This window comes from Eulemur rufifrons, chromosome 8 (assembly GCF_041146395.1).
Source record: "Eulemur rufifrons isolate Redbay chromosome 8, OSU_ERuf_1, whole genome shotgun sequence".
Classification (NCBI taxonomy): domain Eukaryota; kingdom Metazoa; phylum Chordata; class Mammalia; order Primates; family Lemuridae; genus Eulemur; species Eulemur rufifrons.
The window spans coordinates 79,637,642-79,657,266 of record NC_090990.1 but is presented as its reverse complement, the minus strand read 5'-3'; the positions used below and the strand labels follow the sequence as shown (position 1 = coordinate 79,657,266).

The window sequence follows — 19,625 nt, the reverse complement described above, 5'->3', positions numbered from 1 at the left end:
CCTTCGTCTTCCCTCCGTTTTTCTGTCTCTCCCCGCCTCCTCCGCTGGAGCTGAGCGCCAAACTCAAACTCTATCCGGACGTGTACGTCTTTCAGGGTAGTACCGAGGGCCGAGCCTGTTGGGCTTTTCCGCACAGCGGCCGGGGCAGTGGGCCAGTATGAGCCAAGTTTTGTTCCAGCAACTAGTCCCGTTGCAGGTGAAATGCAAAGACTGCGAAGAGAGGTGAGGTTCGCGTCACCGGGTTCCGGCGGGTGGCGGTTGTGGTGAGGCCAATGGGAAAAGATGGCGGTTCCGACCAGTGGGCACCGGCCTGCGGCTGGGTGCCCAGCCGGCTCCCCAGGACGCGCATAGGGAACCCAGCTGGTACCTAATGGTTACCTCTCTCACCAAGTCGGTAGTTGGAGAGGGGACCGAAGGAAGGGTGTGAGGAAATGGGAAGCCGACTCACATCAAGTTAATGTCAAAAATCCTAGCTCTGAACGAAATCGTGGAGATGATAGACTCTTCCCTTTAGAGATAAGAACTCTGGTCCAGAGAAGTTAAATAATTTACGCGAAGGCTCACAGCGAGTTCATGGCAGAGTCAGCACTAGCACTCAGGCCATCGCTCCCAGCCTTTTTTCCCCCGTACTCCTTTAAAGTATGTTGAAAGTAAATTTAAATTTCAACTTAAAAAATCAACTTCATGGTGTGCTTCGCTCTTTTTCACATTAGTTCCTTAAAAAAGTAAATTACATTTAACGGACTAAAACAAAATCAGAAACTTCGTTAATTCATTAATAAATATTGCCATCTTGTAAAACACCTTGCTGGGCACAGGGAATACACTGGGCAGGAAAAACAGTCCTTTTCTTCACGGAGTTTACAGCCATGGAGGAAATAAAGGCCAGTCTCATAGTTAAATGCAGAGTTGCAACTTTGACTAAAGAGGTTGTGCTATTGGAGCTTAAATAGATTTGAGTAGGTTGAGGAGATTTAATTTCTTTTTCTCAGTTCCACCACTCAATAGCTGTATCTTTTTTTTTATCTGAACGTTGTTTCCTCATTTGTAAAACTTTTATAACATGCCTACCCACGTGATTGTGATGAGGATTAAGTGCGAAATGTATGTAAAAACTAAATGATGTGGAAATGTAACATAAAAAATGAAGATATTGCCTTATTGAGTTGCCAGTAATGTGAAACTGTAATATACATAGTTCAGAATTAGTTCCAAAATCAATGGCAAGCCAGGCAAGGAGATGGTACCAAAATCAGCAGCTGTATTTGGAGATCTGTATGTTATTCAGGTTGGTCATTCTTTTGTGCTGTCCAGTATGGTAGCCACTAGCCACATGTGGTTATTGGACATTTGAAATGGGGCTAATTGGAACTGATGTACTATAAGTGTAAAATGCACATTGGATTTTGAAGACTTTATGAAAAAAAAAGAATGTAAAAATCTCAATTTTTATATTGATTATGTGTTAAGGCAATATTTTGGGTATATTTGATAAATAGAATATATTATTAAAATTAATTTTACTTGCTTTTAAAATTTTTTCTAATGTGGCTTCTAGAAAATTTAAAATTACATACATGGCTCACATTTGTGGCCTCCATTGTATCTCTATTGGGCAACACCGTTCTAGAATGAACAGTGGGGGGCCAGCACTTCTGATTCCAGTATTGAAACGCCTAGCTTTTCTCCATCTCATTACATTGTCATCACAGTTAATCTTAAAACACAATTTCAACCTTTTCCTTCCTATTCTTTAGAAACCTTTCATAGATTCCTATCACCTGTAGCAGGGGTCAGTAAACTAGAGCTCATGGGTCAAATGGCCCACTGTTTTTGCAAATAAACTTTTATTGGAACATAGCCCTACTCATTTGTTTATGAATTGTATGTGGCTGCTTTTGCATAATAAGGGCAGAGATGAGTAATTTGTGACAGAGACTTTATGGCCTGCAAAGCCTGAAATATTTACTATTTACTATCTGGTCTTTTACAGAATGATTTGCTGTACCCTACCTATAGGAAGAGCAACCCGTACTCTTTAGTTGAGTATTCAAAGCCAGTTCAGTTCAACAAATACCTACTATGTACCAGAAACTGTCCTAGGTGCTGAGGATGTAAAACCCTCAACAAAAACCCATTATCATTCTGGCTCTCAAGCAATTCACACTTTAATAGGGGAAATAAAAAGATTTTCCTTGGAGAGGCAGCATAGCACAGGTTAAGAGTTCAGGCTCTGGAACCAGATCACCTGGTTTTAAATCCCAGTTCTGCCACTTCTTGACTGATCTTGTACCATTTACTTAACTTTTCTGTGTCTTATCTTTAAATTGATAACAGTACCTACCTCATGAAATTATTATGAGAATACAATGAGTTAATACATATAAAGTGCTTAGAATAGTGCCTAGAGCATAGTAAGCATTCACTAAACTTTAGCTATTAATAAAGTGTAATTAATGCATAAAGTAATGGAAGGATACTAAAGTCATAGAGAAAGAAATTCACTTGAGGACAGTAGTAATGATAAAGGAACTCTGGAGAAAAGTAATGCAGAATTTTGAAACCTATGGTTTGACACCAACCTGATTTTTCAGTTTTGTTTCCTAAGCTCGTCTCTCAAATATACTAGTCACACAAGAATTCTTGTTATCTTCTGAATGTATCTGATATTCTCTCTATACCATATCTTTACTACTGTTGTTCCCTCTGCCTCAAATGCTTTTTCTTTCATAACCTTCAAGGTGTGTCTTAAATCGTTTCACTATAAAGACTCTTCAAAGTTGCTTGTTTAAATTAATTGCCTTTATTCATTTATTAGAGTGGTGTAGGTGAAAGATCTAAGTTCTGGTTTGAGCTCTACAGTGTGACCTCAGACAAGTATGTAACTCTGTCAGCCTCAGGTTCTTTCTTCGTAAAAGAGGTAATATTTACGTAACAAGACTACTGTTAAATAAGATAATATATGTAAAATACCTGGCAGGTACTCAGTAGTATAGGTGTTCAATGTTAGTAACCCTTCCTCTCCTCTCTTGAAGCACTTAGTGCAATCAGAAACAAATCCAGGGAAAAGTCATTTAATCTGATCTCAATTGGAGAACATGGACCGTGTTTATTTCTGTTTGTATCCCTAGCACCCACCACAGTACCTGGCTTAGAGTAGCTTTTATTTGTTTGAATTGAGAGTTTAAGGTCACAGCTACTGGGCGGCAGAGGTGGGCTAGAATCTAATTCTGCCAATGCCCAATGTTTAAGATACTTTTTATTAAAAGAACACCTAGCAAAATCTAACTCACAGGGAGGATATTATGTAGATTTATGCATTGTTCCGAGTGTGACATTTATGAGATGAGAAATAACATCTTTTATTGAGTTTTTATTGATTTTATATTGCTCTTATGACATTAACCGTTGTAAGGGAAAAAATAAGATGTGTGATTTCAGATAGTATATCCCTTGAAAACTCATATTTTTCTATATTTCTAGAGGTGTTTTTGAAGTAAACTTGGGGAATAGGTTTAATTTGTGGACCTTTCTTTTTTCTCCTAACATTTAGTACATATAGGCATTTGGAATATATACAACAATATAATTAATATGATTGGTAAATTATCATAGTAATATAACTCTAATAGAATTATGTAAAGAACACTTTATTAAATGGATGCTTCTTGAATTTTTTACAAATTTATGAAGTATGATAGGGCTTTTAAAACTGAAACACCATATAAAGTTAGGTATCAACTGCCGTATCATACCACTATGTCAGGATAAACAAGAAAATACTTCAAAAGATCAAAACCAAACATAACGGCATTGTAGTCCTTCACAAACCTGATTGAATTCACTTATCTTCCAAATTAGGAAATTGAGGAGTTTCTCCCTCAAGAAAGCTTAATTTAAGGGGAATTGGAGTAGGACTGTAATCTGTTTCACATACATTGCTCTAGATACTAGAAAAATAGAAACAACACATTCTCTTGTTTTTAAAATAGTTCTTCCTATCTTTGTGATGTAGACCAGTTCTTTTTGTTCCTTTTCAGGTAACAGACACAAGTTATGGTAACATTTAACCTCATCATTTGAACTAAGATTTAGCATCCAATCATGTTCAATAAGAAATTTAACTAAAATGACACATTTTAAACTAATATAAAATTATAGGTCAGAGTTAAAAAAAAATCTAAACAGTTGAATCTAGCCTTGGTCAATTATTTTTTCTATCAATACTCAGTTGCTATGTCTGTACTCGTTACTTCTGTAGTAGGTAGTAAAGTGTGAAAAAGGTGTAAATCTCTAGAGAAATAGCTTAAAATTGAACAAATTCTGTTTGTTTACTTTTTTACCTGCACATCAAAGAACATTTTTAATTCTAAGCAGAATAGTTTGAGAGCCATTCGTGCATAGATGTTTCTAAGTTTTCCTTGCATTTTCTGAATTATTTAAGCATTTTTGCTCACTTTGATTAATTGAGCAAAATTTATGAGCACCTTTATTTACATGCCTCTTTCCAATTCTTGATACTCTAAGGTGCAGTATAGATATGGAACACTGTGGTCTCTTCCTGTCAGGACTTACAGTTAGGCTAAGAGATAATAACTTGTTGACAGTACCCTTGTGGATATGTTGCATAGAGAATATACTGAGCAAATTTAGTTTGTGGATCTGAAAAAACATTTTGTATATGCATAAGTGTAGGGAATATGTTATTTCCTTGATTTTAAACATTCTAAGCATTCCAACATTACTTAATACTTTAAGTTTTTGAAATGGAATCTCTCATAAATCAATTTGATCACTTGAAATGGTAATTTTTTTAATGTGAAAAGTTGTTACTAAATTGATGGTTTATCTTTCAATAGGTGTTATTTTAGAAGCAGGGCAGTAATGTTATATACCAGGCCAGTACTAGGCACTCCACATTGTTTATCGTTTATCTCATTTAATCCTCACAACATCCCCATTTTACAGATGAGAAAAATTTAGCCTGAGGTTAAAAACTGCTACATTACTTACTAGTGGAAAAATAAGAACTTAAATTTCAAATCCAGTGTGCTTTCCAAACATCTGTTAAGTTAGAGAACACCTGTGGAAAGTCTAGTAGCTTAAGACTGAAAACTTTAATTAATGCAGATGATAGTGATAACTCATTTCATGTCAATGTTTCTGATAGTTGGACATATCTTTTCGTACAGGAGAGTAAGTGTTAGAGCGAGCATTGAACTACAATCAGTTTCTAATCCAGTTCACAGAAAGGTTGGTATTTATTTCTTTATTGAAATATAATTTCTGTACATTATAGATAATTATTTTTGTTCTTTAAGAGTCTTAGATCTGGCTGGGCCCAGTGGCTCACTTCTGTAATCCTAGCACTTTGGAAGGCTGAAGCCGGAGGATCTTTTGAGGCCAGGAGTTCAATACCAGCCTGAGCACGAGCAAGACCCTGTCTTTACAAAAAATAGAAAAATTAGCTACTCATGGTGGTGCGTGCCTGTAGTCTCAGCTACTCAGGAGGCTGAGACAGGAGGATTGCTTGAGCTCAGGAGTTTGAGGTTGCAGTGAGCTATGATGATGCCACTGTACTCTAGCCAGGATGACAGAGTGAAACCTTGTCTCATCTCAAAAAAAAAAAAAAAAAAAGAATGTGATTTTGTTACACCCATCTTGCTTGATAATTTTGGTCCATTTTGTAACTTGCAAATCTAGGGTGGTGGAATCTACTGAGACAACTAAAAGATAATTATACCATATATTTCTAAAGCATACAAGAAGAATTTGGGGTGACAGTCTCCTTAGGTTTGCCCAGTGTACTTAAAAGTTGCTTGAGGAGCTGGGTGTGGTGGCTCTCATCTGTAATCCCAGCTATTTGGGAGTCTGAGGCTGGAGGATCACTTGAAGTCAGGAGTTCAAAACCAGGTTGGTTTTGCAAGACCCTGTCTCAAAAAAAGTTGCTGGAATATACATGTATATCGCTGCCTTATAAAATTGGCATTTCTTGGTGTAAATATGAGGACAGAATAAATTGGAGTACTGCAGGGAGCTTTTCTTGAATGTTTTACTTTACCTTTTGAAGAGAGGCATTTAAAGCATTAGTCCCATATGATCTTCAAAAGTATGAGTCACTAACAGAACTAAGGATGTAGAATAGAGGGCTAAGAAATACAGCGCCTATTTTCTCTGTATTATAGCTTTCCCTGAACACATTCAGGGACCTAGCAGTAGTAGTAGCTTTAGGTTTTTTTTTTTTTTTTTCATTCTTTTTTTTGAGACAGAGTCTCGCTCTGTTGCCTGGCTAGAGTGCTGTGGCGTCAGCCTCGCTCACAGCAACCTCAAACTCCTGGGTTCAAGCAATCCTTCTGCCTCAGCCTCCCGAGTAGCTGGGACTACAGGCATGTGCCACTATGTCCGGCTAATTTTTTTCTATATATATTTTTAGCTGTCCATATAATTTCTTTCTATTTTTAGTAGAGACGGGGGTCTCGCTCTTGCTCAGGCTGGTCTCCAGCTCCTGACCTCGAGCGATCCTCCCGCCTCGGCCTCCCAGAGTGCTAGGATTACAGGTGGAGCCACCGTGCCCGGCCGCTTTAGTTTTTTTAATAGCATCCTGGGGTGGATTTCAGGAAGTACTTAAATAGAAGCTGCACAAGAACAAGGCATTCTGAGGCAGAGCAAATACCCAGATTGCTAATTTCCACAGTTAGAGATTATATATCAGACTTCTTACATGTTATTCCTTATGCCTGCTGTATCTCTTCATTTTCTAGCTGTACTCATAAGTGGTTTAGATTTTTCTAGGACCATAGCAGTTCCTCAGTAGCAATGAGTAGATTTTATATCATGGTTATTCTTAATCTGAATGCTTAGTTCTTTATTAGTCTTACGTCATCTTGTAGCTCTACCCTGTTTTCCTTGCACCAGTGTTCTCTGAAGTGCATAATTTTGGTGTACTTTTTGCCAGCTTTAGCTGCTATGATGATCTGCTACGCTATAAATTTAACTACCTGGAAACTAGTTTTTTATGAAAGGTACCCACTTCACTGGAGACTGAAAACAGTGGCCACCTGGAGTAAGAGAATAGGCTATTCAGAAGCAGTGCTGGCAACCTGTCACCTGACACCCCTGTCCTCTGCCAGACAGACAAAAGCTCCTTTTTCCTGGGTGGATGATTGTCAGTTCTGCTGGTATATTTGCCACTTTTAAAATGCCAAACCAATTAACTTGAGGGAAACTGAAAATATAATTGAATGGTATGTTCATACATAAAGAATATTTTTGTCATTGTGTCAGCAAGGGGCTGGGTCTAAATTTTCTTAAGCCTTCAACTCTTAGCATTTAATTAACTTCTACAGACCTCCATGTGCTTCTCAAGGAGCAGAATATCTACCCCCATGTAAGATTCTAGCTCTCTAAAGATTAATAAAAAACCAGCAGCATCAGAACACAAAGCTATCTGAAGTATAACTGATACATTGATGTTATTGGTTCATTTTACTTCCAAGAAGAAAGAAATTACTCTAAAAGCCACATCTGCTGAAAATGTTAAAAAACTACAAACTTTCTTTTAGGACTTAGTTATCCGTCTGACCGATGACATGGATCCATTTTTTCTATATAACCTTGTTATATCTGAGGAAGATTTTCAAAGGTAACTAATTGTTTTTCTCATATTTAATCTAGGAATAAGTAAGTTTCTAAGTGTTATGAATGTATTGGCACTGTTCTCTTTGAAGCACATACCTGTTAGGAACATTTAGTTATTTTGAGAATATTAGACTATTTGTACTGTAATTATTGAGGGTATTTTTGAAAATAAATATCTCTTGGATTATCAGAATTCTGCTTAAAACTACTCAGAAATTTGGAGCTTTAGCTAAATTTTTTGACCTTTTTCCTCTCATTGAATAAATTTTATAAAAATCAAAGCTCCCTAGCTTAGTTCTTGATTATGATAGATGTTCAATGAATAAAAAAAGAATCTTTCAGAGTGTTAATTATAATTAAAGATAATTAAATTTAAAGTAATTACATTTTTAAAAAATTTCTTTCCCTGTCTTCTGTATAGTTTAAAATTCCAGCAAGGCCTTCTGGTAGACTTCTTAGCTTTCCCACAAAAATTTATAGATCTCCTTCAGCAGTGTACTCAAGAACACACCAAAGAAATTCCAAGGTAAGTCACATAAGAACACTACATTATTAAACTTCTTTTAAGACATATTTTTCAAAAGACAAGTTGATGGCAAAATATTTTACATGTATTATAAGTACACCTGTTTATTTTTAAAAGTGGAATTTGGGCTTCATTGAATCTCAAACTTTAAGGAATCTTGATTAAAATCGCAACTACTTACCTCTTAATTTTCATGTTTTGACATAGCCACTAAAGTTACTTGAAATATTTAACACATCAAGTATCTGTTTTTATAATGATCTGGGAAAAGGAGAAGAATAAGATTTTGTGTGTGTGCGTGTGTGTGGTGCCTTCTCCTGTCATTGTAAAGTTTGCTATCAACTTTTATTTATTGGTTTCCTGATTGTTGTTGAATCAATTATTTCATTAGGAACTACAAAATGATGCTTTTCTAAGCTGGGTGTGGTGGCCGTGCTTGCGTGCCTGTAATCCCAGCTACATGGGAAGCTGAGGCAGGAGGATCCCTTGAGCCCAGGAGTTCGAGGCTGCAGTGAGCTATGATGGTGCCACTGCACTCCAGCCTCAGTGATAGAGTGAGACCTGTCTCTAAATAAATAAAAATAAAGAAATAATAAAATAAATTTTAAAAAATACATACTTTTCCAAATCTATCACTTCCCATATTTATTTAAGCATAATTCTTTCATAAAGAAGAACTTTCCCTCATCAATTGGGGCTATTTGATTACTCTGAAAAGTCATGAGGAAAGGATAAATGCTTAATTTTGCTTTTAAATTGTCAATTTCTAGAGTTAAGCTGGTACTCCAGTTACTTCTGTGGTGTTCAATGAGTTTTTGTTTTTAATTTTTGCTTTCTTTCGCATTTGTCTCTTATGAACTCATGGACTTTTATATATTTACTGTGTTTCAATCAATCTTTTTTCTGTTTTTTGCCCAATTTATCTTGTCTTTTACCATTGGGAGTCCTTTCATATTGACTCCTATGTTTTCAATACGTGCCCTTTCCTGATTTTTCTAAGTAGTGGAGCTTATGATTCAATGAGAGAGTTTCACAATTTCATAAATGTGTTATAATGCAACATTTCTTTTCAAAGGTTTTTACTACAGTTAGTTTCTCCAGCAGCTATTTTGGATAACTCACCTGTATTTTTAAATGTGGTAGAAACAAATCCTTTTAAGCATCTTACACACCTCTCACTAAAACTTTTACCTGGAAATGATGTGGAGATAAAGAAATTTCTAGCAGGCTGTTTGAAATGTAGCAAGGTAAGATTTAAATTTAAGTTATTCTTTTAAAATAAGTAACAATGTCTTTACTACATCACTAAAGAGCTATATTGCCATAAGTTTTTGTTTTCTAAATAAAGTTTTATAACATGTAATAAATTTATTTTATTGTTTTTCATTTAGTTAAGGTATAACAAGAAGAGAATTAGAGCAGAAATTAAGAAACTCAGATCCCAGAGTTGTTACTAATTTTCTGTGACTTTAGGCGGGTCACTTAACTCTTGTATCATGGTTTTATCAACTGGTAGATATGTATGGAAATATCTACCCTATCTAGCCTATGTTAAATGACATAAAATATATGAAAGTGTCTTGAAAATTACAAAGTGCTGTGTAAGGTATATGGCACAAGGAAACAACATAGAGATGCTGCTTAAGAGTTTTTAGAAAGTCTTTTTAGTCAAATGATCAGGGCATCTCAAACTTTAATGGTGCACGGGTTATCTGGAGATCTTCTTAAAAATGCAAATTCTGATTTAGAAGATCTGAGATGGAGCCCGAGATTCTGCATTTCTAACAAGCTTCCAGGATGATGCTGATGCTCTATCTTGGTACACTTTGAGTAGCATGGCTACAGATGATTAAATTGTAAATTGCAGTTTATTATTTTTATATATAGGAAGAAAAATTATCATTGACACAATCACTAGATGATGTTACTAGACAACTGAACTTCACGCAAAAGGTAATTCATATTTCATTTTTTTAAACTCATCCAGACATTGGCTCTGACTTCTTGACTCAATTCCAAGCTTTTGTGTAATTTTCTTTAAAAACATGCCGCCATTGAATTTCCTCTCCTTTTTACCACCCTTTACCTGCCAGTTAATTATCTTAATCTGATGCTTTTTCTTTTATTAATAGATATTTTATTCCACCCAAACATTTCTGTTATCTTCAATCTATGAAATATTCCCTTTTGAGTCTTCAGTAAATAAGATAATGTATAGTGTCAGTCATATATTAGTTCTCTACTCTCCTTTTACTCACCTCATTCCTCCAACCTAAAATGGCTTTTCGTTTCCTATCTTCTAAACCTTTCCCTTCCTTCTTTTATATTTAGAATTAATTCTTCTGATAGGCTTAGCATCATTTCAGTCATAGCTACCATATTTCTGCCCTTAGACCTTGAAATTGCAGGCCAAAGTATCTGATAAGCTGCATGGCTTCAGACAAAAATATCCCTGCACAACATGGCCCTTTTGGGGACTTTGTTACTTACTGGGTTTTATGTATAATAAGTGAACTACTCCTTATAACTGACTTGCTCCATCCTGAGTTGCGTTATTTCTTAATGCCAGAGGAAAGGATTTGGTGGTAAAGAACCAGATTTAACTAAAAGCTTAAAGATGGTTAAGCTTGACCTAAGATTGGTTTTATTCTAATCTTAATTTTCTCAGGTTCAAAAATCTGTGTAGGAAAAGGCTTCGAGTATGTCCTGAAGAGCTGTAATTTTGTTTTCTTTAATAGCCTTATAAATATTGCTATGTTATAATCAGAAGTATAACATATTCAGGAGACTGTCTTAATATTTTATATTGAACTCTGTTATAGACATTATCAGAAAAAATCCAAGAATTAGATAAGTTACGGAACGAATGGGCATCACACACAGCAGCATTGACAAATAAGCACTCTCAGGAACTAACAAATGAGAAGGAAAAAGCCTTGCAGGTAAGAACATTAAAGGAAACTGAAAAAATATTTTTTATTACTGTTGGCCATTTTGTTAATTATAAAAGTGATATATTTTTGCTTTAAATGTTTTAAACATTACAGAAGTATATAAAATAAAAATTGAAAGTCTTTCTTGCAAAGTCTAACTACCCAGAGATAACCTATAAACATTTTTAGTATTTTTTTAACTTTTCTACATGTTCAACCTAGAAACATGTAGACAGAGAAACTTTTGTTGATTGTACTAGAGAAACTTCTCTAATAACAAACTATAGAAACAATTCCTGAAAGTATAGTCTTTGAATAAACATTTTTATGTGTGTTTTTCAGACTTTTCTCTCTATGTAAATCATATGCAATTTATAATATTTGTTTATAAACTTATATAATCACAAATATATATCATTTAAATTATATAATTTCATAGGTATATATGTACACATATAGTGGGTTTTGGTTTTGTTCTATACAAGTCGGGTCTTACTGGATATATTGATTGTAACTTTTTTTTTTTTCACTTAACGTGACATCATAGATATCATTCTGTATAAGTTCAAATATTCCTTTTTAGTGGCTGCATAATATTCATTGTTTGGATGTAACTAAATTATTTAAGTACTTACCCAAAATTTTGGTTATTGCAAACAATACTGCAATGAATGTTCTTTGTTTCTAGAAGTGAAATTGCAATGTATCCATATAAAATATTGATGGATACTACACAGTTTCTGCCCAAAAAGGTTGAATCAAATGGAATCCAATCCCAAAGATATGTGAGGATACTTATATCCCCATGTCTTGACATTATTATTAACCTTTTTAATATTTGCCACCTGAGAGTAGTACTTGTTTTAAGGTAGTACTTGTTTTTAAGTACTTGTACTAGTACTTGTTTTTAAGTACTTAAGGTAGTACTTGTTTTAATTTATATTGCTTCTATTTTTAGTGACGATAAGCATTTTTAAAATGACTTTCGACCATTTTTGTTTCTTCTGTGGATTACTTTTTAATATTTTTTGCTCCTCCTTTCTGTGTGGTCATTTCCTACTGCTTTATAGTATGGATTTTTTTTTACCTTTTATATTATAGCTTCTTTAATATTAAATTTTATTTTTTTATGCATTTTACTAGATTTTTGCTCTTATGGGTACGACATGATGATTTTTTTATGTGTATCTTCACCCAAATTATGATTCAGAAAATCTGAACACCTCTATAGGTTCCCTTGTGCACCTTCCCTTATCCATGTAATATTCTCACAGGAGGTTATTATACTTCTATCTTTTATCATCATTGATTAGTTTTGCCTGGTTTTGAATTTTGTTTCAGTGGAATCCTACAATGTGTGTGTGTTTGTATGTAGCTTCCTTCACTCAGCATATTTCTGAGATTCAATTATGTTCTAGTGTGTTTCTTATTGTTGTGTAGTATCCTATTATACGAATATACCATATACCATAATTTATCTATTTTTCTGTCAGTAGGCATTTGAATTATTTCTGTTATTTTGCTATTATTTATTGAATTGCCATGAACATTCTTGTACATGTTTACTTGTGGGCACATGCACTCATTTTTCTTGGGTATATGTTAGAATTAGGCTGGATTCTAGTGTAGGTGTATGTTTAGCTTTAGTAGAAACCACTGAATAGTTTCCCAAAGTGTGTATACAAGTTTACGCTGCCATTCTGTGGGTGTGTAATAGTATCTCATAATAATGAACACTTTTTCATATACATATTGATCACTTGAATATTCTCTTGTGAAGTACCCATTCAAGTCATTGGACCATGTTTAAATTGGCCTATTTTTTTCTCATTGATTTGTAGGGTTTATTTACATATTGTAGACGTGAGTCCTTTTTCAGATATGCACATTGGGAATATTTTCTCTATGTCTGTGGCTTGCCTTTTCATTTCTTAATGGTATAAAGTAAGGATATTACACCTTATCTATCATGTGTATTATAAATATTTTTCTCAGCCTATCATTTGCCATTTGCCAGTGTCTTTTGCCATACGTACTACCACTTACTTGAATGTCATCAAATCTGTCAGTCATTGCCTTTGTGGTTTAAGGTTTCATTTTGTGTATGGAAAGCTTTTGCCACTCCAAGGTTATGAAATATATTCTCTAATACTCTAGTTATTTTTGTTATTTTCTTGCTATGTTTAGCTCTTTAATCTAATTGGAATATATTTTTGTAGAGTACAATATAAGGTAGATATTTTTGGACGTTTAGTCCTTTGTTCCAATACCATATTCCCCCAAAGATTTAAAATACTATCTTTATTATATACTAAATTCCTTTATGTACTTGGGTTTATCTCTGGACTGTTGTTAAGAGCTGATTATCTTTAGAGTTTCCTCATTCAATGGAGAGATATATCTCTTCATTTATTCAGGTTGTATTTCTTTAAAATAGGCTTATTTACTCTTTATTTCTCTCCCTGCCTCCTCCTCTTCTCTTTTTTTCTTTTACGGTTTTGTTAAACAATGTTTTGTGTAGGGATTTTACAGATTTTTGCTCTATAAATGGGACAGACCATCCACTCCTCTGCCTCCACCACTGTGGTTAAATTTATAATTGTTTGTTGCAAGTATATATTAATATCATATCTATCCATATTACTAAATTTACATATTATTTCTAATTGTTTTGTAGTTTTCTTAGGTTTTCCAAGTAGATATATAAGACATAAAAATAGTAATTGGTCTCTTCCTAAGATTTGTGTCCTTTTTTTTTCTTGTACAGAAAAGTGTTGAATAATAGTGGATCCTTATCTTGTTCTAGTCTTTTTTGGTAAATGACTGAAATATCTCATCATTAGGTATGATGTTTTCTCTGCATTTGAGAGAGAAAGTTTTCTATTCATTGCTGCCTGAGAATTTTTTTTTTTTTTTTTGAAGATAAAGTCTCGCTCTTTTGCCTAGGCTAGAGTGCCATGGCGTCAGCCTAGCTCACGGCAACCTCAAACTCCTGGGCTTGAGCAATCCTTCTGCCTCAGCCTCCCAAGTCGCTGGGACTACAGGCAGGCACCACCATGCCTGGCTAATTTTTTCTATGTATTTTTGGTTGTCCAGATAATTTCTTTCTATTTTTTTTAGCAGAGACGGGGTCTCGCTCTTGCTTAGGCTGGTCTTGAACTCCTGACCTTGAGTGATCCGCCTGCTTCGGCCTCCCAGAGTGCTAGGATTACAGGAATGAGACACCACGCCCAGCCTTCCTGAGAATTTTAATCCAAAGAATGCTAAGTCAGATGAGATGGTTTTGGGGGGAGCTAACCAAATAATTAAATCATTTTTCCTCTTTTAATAGTGTAATAGATTATAACAATAGATTTCCAGATATGGAATCATCTTTGAAGTCACAAAATAATACTTAAATAGTCATAGAGATTTTTAATATACTGTTGGATCAATTTGCTAATATTTAATTTAGGATGTTTGTATTTATATTCACAAGTGACATTGGTCTAAGATTGCCCTTGTCTCCTTATCTTAGTCTGCTTATTACAATTATGGGTTATAGAATTATACTAGCCTCGTGAGATGAATGAAAACATTCTGAAACAGTGCAATAACAAGGAATTATCTATTCTTGGAAGGCCTGATGCAATTAGGCTTTTAACACCATTTGGATCTGACACCTGTTTGAGGAATTTGTCTTTAAGTTCTTTTACCATTTCTTCCATGGTTATTGATCTGTTTGAATTTTCAGTTTTTTCTTGAGTTTCGTTAATTTACATTTCCTTAGAAAGCCATGTATTTCATTGTAGAGACTAAAGCAACTCCATCTTGGATGCTAATCCACTGTGTTAACTTCTCCTTAACCTCTGTTCTTGAAATGGTTCTAGATCTCTACTTTATCTACTATTACTATAAATCCAGCCCTTAGATTAGAACAACCTTGACCATACATCCTGCCCTTAGACAGATTCACATAGCATTCTTTCCTTTCCATGAGAGGGTTGACTTCAGTTGTCCTACCCATCCTATCCCTATGGTGTATGTTCCTGGGTCTGAGATCCACCATCTTGTCTTTCCTCTGCCGGAGACACAGCTTCTGTTCATAAGTACCTATTAAATGTTTCTTTCTGAGAAATGAGTATGTCAGCCTTTTTCTCTGGCCTCTCAGCTTCCTTGAACTTTGGGTAAAGGTTTGTCTTTGTCTATTTATTTATTATTTATTTTTGAGGCAGTGTCTCACTGTGTCACCCAGGCTAGAGTTCTTCAGTGGTATCAGCTTAGCTCACAGCAACCTCTAACTTCTGGGCTCAAGCGATCCTCCTGCCTCACCCTCCTGAGTAGCTGGGAGTATAGACATGTATCACCACACCCAGCTAATTTTTCTATTTTTAGTGGAGATAGGAACTTGCTCTTGTTCAGGCTTGTTTTGAACTCCTGGCCTAAAGGGGTCCTCCCACCTTGGCCTCCCAAAGTGCTAGGATTACAGGCATGAGCCACCACACCTGGCCTGTTTGTTTATTTTTTAAGATTTTTAAAAAGATTTTTGAGACAAATTTTTTGCTGTGTAGCCAAGGTTAGACTTGAAGTCCATATCTCAAGCAATCCTCCCACTTCAGCCTCCCGAGTGGTGCATGCCACTCTGCCCAGCTATCATCTGTGTATTTAAATGTATTAATACAATATCATACATACTGTCTTATGGTTTTTTAAATCTCCATGTCATTTCTCTTATGTTCTTAATTTTTTTTGTCTTTTTCATGAGACTAGATGGTTTGTCTATTTTTTAGTGTCTTTGAGGAACCAGTTTTTTATTTCATTAGTTTTGTACTCTCCCCGCCCCCCCATTTTATTCATTTCTGTTATTTACTACCTTTTTGGAGGCTTGATTTTTAAGCAAGTTAGGTACTAAAAGTTCCTTTCTAAATGCATTTGTTTAAAACACCAAAGTGACTGAAAGATTTGTTTGTGTTCCCTACTGCATTTTCCTTTTGCTTTTTTTGGTTTTTTGTTTTTTGTTTTTTTAGACACAGGCTCTCACTCTGTCCCTCAGACTGGAGTGCAGTGATGTAATCATAGCTCGCTATCGCCTCCCAACTCCTGAGTTCATGTATCCTCCTGCCTCAACCTCTCGAGTAGCTGGGACCACAGTCATGCAGCACCACACCCGGCTAATTTTTAAATTTTTTTGTAGAGACAGGGTCTTGCTATGTTGCCCAGGCTGGTCTCAAACTCTGTCCTCAGCAATCTTCCTGCCTCAGCCTCCTGAGTAGCTTGGATTATAGGTGTGAGCCATCGTGCCCAGCCCTCATTGCATTTTCTTAATAGGTTCATCAAGCAGTCCTTGGGGACTTTAAAACCAGGCCAACATTTCTCTTCCTGCTGATAGATATTCCATAGGGTGGTAGTTCTAAAACTTTGGTGTTCATGAGAATCACCTGGAGGGCCCATTAAAATACAGGTTGCTGGGCCCCATCCCCAGAGTCTCTGTAGGCCTGAGGTAGAGTCCAAGAACTTGATTTTCTAATAGGTTCCCAGGTGATACTGATAACTCTGGTAACCACTGCCATAGGGTACTGTTTCCCAAACTAGACCAATTTCATGACTATGTATAGAAATCTGTCGAAGCAAACTGCCTCCCAGTTTTGATGATTTCCATAAATGTCACAGGGAATGTAATGACTGTATTTCTACATTTGCCACTTCTCTACTCAAATGGACATTAAACCTGTGGTACCATCTTTAGGGCATTTGAAAAGTTAGGGCAAATTCGATTGCTGCATATTTTTTCTTTATGTTTATACTTATTTTGCATGTTTTCATCATATCCCTACTTTTAAAAATATACTCAATAGTCTTAATTATTTCTGTATTGATTTCTCTTTTTTATAGCAGCTTCTTTTCTGTGAGGAAAGTTTTGGCAACAAGCAGAATCACCCATCTTCCTTTTATGTATTATTTTCTTGACCCTGACTTCTCTGTTTTATTCACTTTTCTTTTTCATAGAATTTTCTATTAGTCTTTATTTTCCAATTCTTAGCATTATAAATCCATCCCCAAAATATTTTTTTCATCTAATGTTCTTCTAAAACTACTGTGTGCTCTTTTGATTAAAACCTCTGTAGAATATTCTTTTGACAAATACTGCTTCCACCTCTACAAATTCTCCCTTTTTTGTTGGGCTTGATTATTTTGCTATAATTCTGAAACTATCTGTTCAAAAATTATTTTTGCTTTCAAAGTGGAAATATTTTCCTTATGTGTTTATTCTAAAAATATTGGAATGATTCAGACATGAACAAAGTAGAAAATGCAAACTTTGTAATCCTATCCCTCACACTTTCTTGTTTAAACAAAAATCCCTGGGATCCTAATAATCGCTAGAGTAAAACCAGTTCTTTATTTTCACTGCCTTTGGCCGCCTCTGCCTTTAGTGTCTTTATCATCTTTACCAGTTTGCTCTGTTTTTTTTTTTTTCTTTATTCCTTCTTCAATGTGTTTTCCAAGATTTTTTCAATTTTATGTAGCCTTTTTTCTATTCTCTTTCTTTTTGCCCCTCTCTGCTCTCCTTTCCAATTTTCCAAAAATGAAGGAATTCCTGAAGTAGTAATGTAAAATTCCTAAAGCATTTTATGAGAGAGACACTCTCCTATACTAGTGCTAAGAACTTTGAATGGGTTTCACTTTTCTGGAATGCAGTTCTGGAACTTATATTAAGCTTTATGTATGTTTATATTCTTTAACTTATAATTGATCATAGGGAAATAATGTGAATTTTGGGTGTTTATAGATGTACAAAAATATTAATCATAGTTTTATTTTTAATTGTGAAAAATTAGAAAATGTCCATAATTGGGCAGGGGTTAAATGAATTATGGAGTAACCATGGAATGGAATGTTATGCAGCTATTAAAGTATTTACAAAGAGTTTTTTAAAGATGTAAGATGGTGCAAATGCTAAGGATATAAAAATCATAATTAAATTGTATAAATAGCTTGATCTTAATTCATTAAATTTAAATATGTATATTGTGTGTGCATGTGGGATGTCAATATAAGTACATAAATGACTGGAAAGAAATATTCCTAAATATTAGGAGTAACTCCCTGGATGGGATTATGGGTTATTTGTGATTTCCCTTTGTTCCTTTAGGAGCATATTTAACTTTCTTTTTTCTTTTTATTTCAAAATATTAAGGAGGTATAAATGTTTTTGTTACATGGATACACTATATAATTTTTTTCTTTTTATTTCAAACTATGTTTAACTTTCATAATCAGAAAAATAGACTATTTTTAAAAGGTATTTAGGATTTGATAGTGTTCATTAACAGAAATTATTAAGATAGGTTTGTGGTATGATTTAGACAGGCACTAGAGATTGAACAGTTACAATTATGTTCAAATTTTAATCCTAGCACTCTGGGAGGCCGAGGTGGGCGGATCGTTTGAGCTCAGGAGTTCGAGACCAGCCTGAGCAAGAGCGAGACCCCATCTCTACTAAAAATAGAAAGAAATTATACGGACAGCTAAAAATATATATAGAAAAAAAAAAAAATTAGCCGGGCATGGTGGCGCATGCCTGTAGTCCCAGCTACTCGGGAGGCTGAGACAGGAGGATCGCTTGAGCTCAGGAGTTTGAGGTTGCTGTGAGCTAGGCTAACGCCATGGCACTCACTCTAGCCTGGGCAACAGAGTGAGACTCTGTCTCAAAAAAAAAAAAAAAAAAAAAAAAAATTATGTTCAAATTTTATTGTTGGTAAAGTGTAACAAATAAATATGAGATTGGCCTAATGAACAAACCTTGCTAATTTTACAATTTTAGGTATTTTTCTGTTGTAAAACATATTAATATATACATGTAACTGATTTTTACAACAAAAACTGAAAGTTCTATATACCTGTTCATTTTTTTTAAAACAAGTACATTCATACTATATATACTATTTTGCAGTTTGCTTTTTTTTTACTTAATCATATGCCATTCTTCCCTTAACTTGATGACTATTACTTTTAAACATATGTGGGTTCAGGAGAAGCAGAAGTGATGAAAAAGATTGTTGTGGTAAATTTGCCTTTCTTGACCTTTGTCTTTCATGAAATTCATAATTGAAAATAGACCCTTTTCAAAACAGAGACGTCTAATAATTATAAAGAAGAAATTATAGTTTTTTCCAAAATATTCTTGTATTTGTATTTCTGATTTTTTTTCTTTGAATTTTGGTACTATGTTTTTATTATATAATAGGCACAGGTTCAATACCAACAGCAGCATGAACAACAGAAAAAAGATTTAGAGATCCTCCATCAACAAAACATCCACCAGCTACAAAACAGAGTGTCTGAGTTAGAAGCAGCTAATAAAGACCTAACTGAAAGAAAATATAAAGGAGACTCAACTATTAGAGAACTTAAAGCAAAACTTTCTGGTGTTGAAGAGGTATTGAATGTTGTGGGTTTTTCCCCCTCCAATTTAAAAGAATGCTTTAATTTGGTCACTTTATTTTAATTTGATTACTTTATTGCTTATGTGGGTGGTGGTCCTCTGG

At 34.7% G+C, this 19,625-nt stretch overlaps 1 protein-coding gene across 1 annotated transcript in view; it reads left to right on the top strand.

The window, feature by feature from the left end:
* Positions 1 to 39: 39 nt before the first annotated feature.
* Positions 40 to 19,625, top strand: part of SASS6 (SAS-6 centriolar assembly protein) — a 38,473-nt gene continuing 18,887 nt past the window's right edge. Inside the window, exons 1-8 of the mRNA XM_069478287.1 lie at positions 40 to 222; positions 5,193 to 5,253; positions 7,563 to 7,642; positions 8,060 to 8,164; positions 9,240 to 9,411; positions 10,052 to 10,117; positions 10,987 to 11,106; positions 19,325 to 19,516. Coding sequence (XP_069334388.1) covers positions 158 to 222; positions 5,193 to 5,253; positions 7,563 to 7,642; positions 8,060 to 8,164; positions 9,240 to 9,411; positions 10,052 to 10,117; positions 10,987 to 11,106; positions 19,325 to 19,516 — 861 coding nt within the window. The 5' untranslated portion in view covers positions 40 to 157. The remainder of the gene's footprint in view (positions 223 to 5,192; positions 5,254 to 7,562; positions 7,643 to 8,059; positions 8,165 to 9,239; positions 9,412 to 10,051; positions 10,118 to 10,986; positions 11,107 to 19,324; positions 19,517 to 19,625) is intronic.